Source organism: Triticum aestivum, chromosome 6A (genome assembly GCF_018294505.1).
Source record: "Triticum aestivum cultivar Chinese Spring chromosome 6A, IWGSC CS RefSeq v2.1, whole genome shotgun sequence".
Taxonomy (NCBI): Eukaryota; Viridiplantae; Streptophyta; class Magnoliopsida; order Poales; family Poaceae; genus Triticum; species Triticum aestivum.
In genome coordinates this window covers 559244651-559251460 of record NC_057809.1, presented here as the reverse complement: position 1 = coordinate 559251460, position 6810 = coordinate 559244651, and the positions used below count along the sequence as shown (strand labels likewise).

Here is a 6810-nt window from a genome sequence, read left to right as displayed (position 1 = left end):
TGCTTACATGATCGTGCAAGATGTCACCACCCTTCCAACTTTTAACCCACATGGTGGGCCCATAACCCACAGGTCCCACGATCGAAACCTGACTCTCCGGTACACCCTGTTTCCAAAGTAAATCCTCACGCTTGGCTTCGTATGCAATTCGCGAGCCACATTCCTAGTGAACTATTCTAGTATAAGACGCAATACTTATTCACGTTGCCCTGAGGTCCTTTCACCTTCTGACTAGGCATTGAATGATTGCTTATGCGCTTGAGACTTCTATTTTGTGCCTTCTTACTTTGCTCCCGATAATTTCTTAAGTTTCAATTCGAGAGTTACTTCCGCCACCTTCCTCGATGTTATAGACTCGATAGTCAACCTTGCAGAGGTTCGCTCCCCCAGAATACCCACCCCCATTATTCTTTCGTAAGTACGATGGAATTCTCGAAGGAAGGATGCCGACTTCATCATGATGAACTGAAGCAGAGAAATGGAGACCTTAAGTAATGGATTGACCACTTCGAGAAGAGCAACCAAGACCGAGAAGGCTCGCTAAAAATTCGCAACCAAATCCCTTCCCCCTTACTTCCCCTCTTAAATCTCGGGACGAGATTTCTTATAGTGGAGGAGATTTGTAACGCTCGGATAATCATGCTACAGTAATCCTACGAAAATCATGCCACGCTACCTCAGTTACTGCTGCTAACCTCACAATGATTCGAAACCGTTTCAAAATTTAAATTCAAAATATGTCAAACAACAAAAGTTTTCAAAAGTTGAAACAAAAATGTTCGGTGAGTGCTGAATATTACAAGGGTAATTATAGTAAAGAAAACATAGTTTTAGAAAGTGCCTAAATATTTCAAAATGAATTAAAACAGAAAAGAGTAATAAATAAAAGAAAAATGAGAAAACACAAAACCAGAAAACAAACAAAAAAAGAAGGAAAAGAAGCCCCCTAATGGGCCACGGCCAACCTGGCCACCAGTCAGGCCGGCCTATTCCTTGCACCCCTCCCTGGCCTATATGGCCCGACTCCCCCGACCTAACCCTAGCCTAACCCCATTCCCTCACGATCCCCACCTCCCTCTCCCTCCGGCGCCGCCAGGGGAGACCCCTCCCACGCTCGATCCCCACTTTCCTCGATCCTGAAGCCCCACTCTCTCCCCTCGTCCCTCCTCTCCCCCCGTACTAGATCGGGCACGCACGCACGATCCCTTCACCGCCGAGGACCCCGCCGTCGCTCGCCGCCCACGACTGCTTCACCACCGTCCGTCGCCTTCTTCCGCCCGCCCCTGCCATTGGCGCCGCCCTGCGCCTCCCTTGGTCGCGCCCGGTCGTGGCCGGCGCTCGCCTGCATCTCGTCACCGCCCTGCGCGCCTCGACCTCCTCCGCGTCGCTCTGCCACGGCGCTACCGGCCTTCCCGAGCACTTACCCGAACCCTGTTCGCTGTGAGCTCCTACTGTGTGCCCCCTTCTTCCCCCCTCTGCTTTACTCGCTGTCCCACAATCGCTCGCGCGCACCGCGGACAGACACCCACGGTCACCGCGGCCGTCCCCGTCCGCGCTCGCCATAGACCGCGCTCACCGCGAGCCCCGGCGCCTGCTGTGGCCGTACCCCCACCCTCGCTTGCGAGCTCCGCCACTGCTGCTCGTCCGCGCGGCCACTTCTCTTCAGCCGTCGCAGCCGTGCTCACCGCCGGCTGCGCGTGCGGCCACCGCGACTCGCCCGTCCTCCTGCGCCGCGCTGTCGCTCGCCGGCGCACGCGCGCCCACGGCTCCGGTTCCCTCCTCCCCGCCGCCCTGTTCCGGCCGGCGCATGTGTGCCCCCTGACCACCGGCGCCCGCGGCCGGCTCTGGCGCGTCGTCTGGGCGGGTTACGCCCGCACAACGGGGTTCCGCCCCGTTTCCCCAGCGCCCACAAACGCTACACCCAATACCCGTTAGCCCCTGGGCAAATGACAGTGGGGCCTGCCCCTGAAAACAAAAAACAAACAAAAAGTTAAAAATGAAAAGAAAATAATAGTTATTAAATTAACCAATTAATTAGTTAATTAAGTTTGCTTAATTAACTTAATGTTAATTAATCTGTTTAAGTTAGAACTAATTAACTTAGTTATCTCCGGTGACTATGACAAGGGGGACCCACTGCTCAGTTTGACTAGTCAACAGTCAAACTTTGACTGCTGACTGGGCTGCTGACTCAGCCCCCTATTCCCACCAGTCAGCCCCATGTGTACACCTCTAGGTACACTTGTGTGTACCCATAGCATTTAACTTTTTAAATTCCGAAATAATATTAATTCAGAAAATGTATTAAAACTTTAGAAATTAATATAAAATAATCCGTAACTCGGATGAAAATACTTTATACATGAAAGTTGCTCAGAACGATGAGACGAATCCGGACACGCAGCCCGTTCGTCCGCCACGCAACCCTAGCATAGCAAACATGCAACTTTCCCCCTCCGATTCATCTGTCTGAAAACCCGAAACACCGGGGATATTTCCCGGATGTTCCCCCCCTTCACCGGTATCACCTCATACTGCGTCAAGTCACCCCTAGCATAACGTAATGCCGCGTCTTGCTTTTTGTTGCATTGATTGCTCTGTTATTTATTGTGTTCCCCCTCCGTTACTTCTTTCCGGTAGACCCCGAGACTCCCGGAGACCCCCAGTACGACTACTGTGTCGATGACCCGTCCTTCTTGCCAGAGCAACCAGGCAAGCCCCCCCTTTGATCACCAGATATCACCTACTCTTCTCTATACTGCTTGCATTAGAGTAGTGTAGCATGTTACTACTTTCCGTTAATCCTATCCTGATGCATAGCCTGTCCTTACTACTACTGTTGTTACCTTTACCTACAATCCTAATGCTTAGTATATGATGCTAGTTTATCATCAGTGGCCCTACATTCTTGTCCGTATGCCATGCTATACTATCGGGCCATGATCACTCGGGAGGTGATCACGGGTATATACTATATACTTTATAGATGATACATGTGGTGACTAAAGTCGGGTCGGCTCGTGGAGCACCCGCGAGTGATTCACGGATTGGGGGCTGAAAGGACCTTTGTCCCAACGGCCCTCTGTGTGAATCTTTGTGGCGAAGCGACAGGGCAGGTTGGGACCACCTAGGAGAGAGGTGGGCCTGGCCCTGGTCGGTGTTCACGGTTATTTTAAAATAACACACTTAACGAGATCTTGGTATTTGATCTGAGTCTGGCCACTGGCCTATACGCACTAACCATCTACGCCGGGACAGTTATGGGCACTCGACGTCGTGGTATCAGCCGAAGCCTTCGTGACGTCAGCGACTGAGCGGCGCACGCTGGGTTGGACCGCGTAACGCAACTTCCTTTGTAATGGAGGTTGCTAGGTCTGCTCTCCGGCCGCGTTCGCAACGTGCAGGTGTGTAAAGGGCGATGGGCCCACACCCTTGCGCCATAGGATTTAGACCGGTGTGCTGACCTTTCTGTTGTGCCTAGGTAGGGCTGCGACGTGTTGATCTTCCGAGGCCGGGCATGACCCAGGAAAATGTGTCCGGCCAAATGGGATCGAGCATGTTGGGTTATGTGGTGCACCCCTGCAGGGAAATTGATCTATTCGAATAGCTGTGTCCCTCGATAAAAGGACGACCCGGAGTTGTACCTTGACCTTATGACAACTAGAATCGGATACTTAATAAAACACACCCTTCCAAGTGTCAGATACAACCGGTGATCGCTCTCTCATAGGGCGATGAGGAGAGGATCATCGGTTAGGATTATGCTATGCGATGCTACTTGGTGAACTTACCATCTACTCTCTTCTCCTGCTGCAAGATGGAGGTTACCAGAAGCGTAGTCTTCGAAAGGACTAGCTATCCCCCTCTTATTCCGGCATTCTGTAGTTCAGTCCACATATGATACCCTTATTCCATTTGATACCAATGCATACATATGTAGTGTAGCTCCTTGCTTGCGAGTACTTTGGATGAGTACTCACGGTTGCTTTGCTCCCCCTTTCTATACTCGATTGTTGCGACCAGACGTTGGAGCCCAGGAGCCAGACGCCACCGTCGATGACGACTACTACTACTCGGGAGGTGCCTCCTACTACATGTAGCCCGCTGGCGACGACCAGGAGTAGTTTAGGAGGATCCCAGGCAGGAGGCATGCGCCTCTTTCGATCTGTATCCCAGTTTGTGCTAGCCTTCTTAAGGCAAATTTGTTTAACTTATGTTTGTACTCAGATATTGTTGCTTCCGCTGACTCGTCTATGATCGAGCTCTTGTATTTGAGCCCTCGAGGCCCCTGGCTTGTAATGTGATGCCGGTATGGCTTATTTTTATTTGTAGAGTTGTGTTGTGATATCTTCCCGTGAGTCCCTGATCTTAATCGTACACGTTTGCATGCATGATTAGTGTACGATTGAATCGGGGGCGTCACATGCGGTGTGGTGAGCGGTGATGCTCTCCCAGTGGCGCGGCTTGGTGCTTCGTGGAGGTGCGGTTCCGACCGTCGCAGGGTTGTCCTTTGGTTGGCGACGACTGTTGTGGGCGGTACTGGACCTTGGTGGAGGAGCGGGGTGGATGTGGTTTCTTGTCTAGGCTGGGAGTTTGGTGTTGTGGGCGGGTTCCTCTTGGTCGTACAGCCGGTCGTCGGTCCTCGGCTTGGCAACTACTTTTGCTTAGAGTTCTTAGAGTTGCGGCGGCCTGGTGGCGAGGCTAATTGGATGGATTTCCAGGAGGTGTGGTGATGTGCGATGCTCAGATGAAAATCTTGCTTGGCTTCTGTCGGGCCGGCGGCGATGGCACCCGTGGGTGTCATCCCCTTCTTGGAGGTGTCGCCGAGGCGTGTGCGCCATGCCCCTCGCTCACTTGGAGACTTGGAGTTGGTGGCTATCTCCGGGCGAAAGCCTCGATTCAGTATTGGATCGGCACATTGGCGACGTCCTCGACATCGTATCTCTATTGGGAGCTTCGTGTGTAGAGACACGGTTGGGTCCTTATTCCTCTTCTCCGGTGTTTGCTGCCGTCCTCTTCCGGTCCTCTATGACACTATGTATGCTCGTCGCCGGTGTCTCCCTCGGCTCAGAGCAAGTCATGCCTTCCACTTGTCACTTCCTCTTAGGCGTTCAGAGTGGATGATGCATTGACAGGCGATTTTCTACGGATGGTGTTGGTCTTCGGAGCCGTCAGGCGTCGGTCGAGATACGGTGTGTGTGTAGGATAGGATCTTTTGTGTTGTAAGTAGCTTTTCTTTATGGTGTTGTCGGTCTGTGGACTTGTTCGAGAGTGGTGTGGTGTGTAGTACGCTTGTTGTTCATTGTGAGTGATAGTTTCTTGTAATTTTAACTATACCTTTCATATATAAAGCTATGGCACGCCTATTCGTAGCAAGCGAACGTTCACTCGGGCTGCCGGCTATACATCAAAGCGCAACAACCAAACACACAAACACACCACAGTCCGCGACCATCATGAAGACAATCTCTGGACGCCCCTAGACCTTCCAGCCCTGTCAACGCCACCCATTTTACAGGCAAAACAAAGTAGACACCAGGATCCATCACACCAAACCAAAGCATCAGCCCGAAGCCGAGCGAGCATGCGCTATTCTGATTTCTGAATCCGAGCAAGCAACAGTCTTAAGGTAAGAACACAGCCAGACCTTACCCGGCAAACAGATTATTCTGCAGAACATGTACCTACGCCACAAACAAGCAAAAACATATTCTTCAGATTCCCTGCACCGACGAACATACTACTAGATTGAACTGTACAAGCCACACCAGCTGGTGCTACTGCATCTCTGCTGCTTTGGCAGAAGGAGCGCCTATTACTTTCCAAAGAGGGATTTGATCCACCACAGGCCGCCGTCCTTGGGGGCGTCCTGGCTCTCCGGCGTCGGCTCCGGGTGCGGCGTCCTCCGGAGCTTGCTCACGTCGTACCCTTCCCCCTTGGCCCTCTCCACCAGCTCCTCGTACACGCCCTCGTCCATCTGCGGCTGCCTGCACAAGATCTACACACACCCACACCCCGGCAGAGATCAGATTGGCTATCGATCTACCGCCGCCGGCACCGCAGTTCAATCGAATTACGTACCCAGAGGTAGTTCCGGGAGGGCTGGCCGACGAGCGCGACCTGGTAGGCGTCGTCGACGTGGAGCACCCAGTAGTCGCCGGTGACGGGGAAGACGGGGAGGAAGGGGGGCACGTAGAACCTGACCCTGAGCTTGGCCTCGTCGCCGGCGTCGTCGGCGCGGAAGGCGGTGCCCTCGATGTGGCCCCGGCGGCCGTCGGTCCAGGTCTCGTTCAGCACCCTGACGGCGCCGTCGGGGCCGAGCGTGTAGGTGGCGCGCGTGTTGGCGCCGTCCTTGGGCTGGAACCGGGACGGGAAGCACGCGATCTCGTACCACCGGCCCATGTACCGCTCCAGGTCCAGGTTCCGCACCACCTTCATGGCCGCCATCGGACGTTGAGCGTGAGGGGGAGGGGAGGGAGCGAGGGCGGCGTGGGTTGAGGCGCCGGCGGCGATAGGGATGGATGTGAGCGGGGGTTTGGAGGGGATAGGGATGGCGCTGGCAATAAAAGGCTGGTGCGGGAGACGTGGAGGGCTGTGGGCGATACGTTGGGACCAAGATTAAAAGTTGCCGTTTGCTTCTTCTTTTCTTGAGAATGAAGTCCACCGTTTGCAGCTGGACACAAGTGTCGTGGACCCGGGGACAGCTGTAATTGAGAATGGGCCTATCTTACACTTTGGCCCACTGGCACGGCCCAATATTTAAGGACTAATGGACCTTTTGGGACGGCCTCACCTGAAAAACAGGGCACG

The 6810-nt window shown here is 53.5% G+C and overlaps 1 protein-coding gene across 1 annotated transcript; it reads right to left on the bottom strand.

Annotated features, from left to right (window-relative positions):
* Positions 1-5545: 5545 nt before the first annotated feature.
* On the bottom strand, positions 5546-6593 carry LOC123128501 (temperature-induced lipocalin-1). The gene is made up of 2 exons (XM_044548526.1): positions 6082-6593; positions 5546-5998 (listed from the first exon to the last, which is right to left on the bottom strand). Exons 1-2 carry the CDS (start codon positions 6445-6447, stop codon positions 5816-5818), a joined length of 549 nt encoding a protein of 182 aa, XP_044404461.1. The 5' UTR covers positions 6448-6593; the 3' UTR covers positions 5546-5815.
* Between the last annotated feature and the right edge of the window lie 217 nt (positions 6594-6810).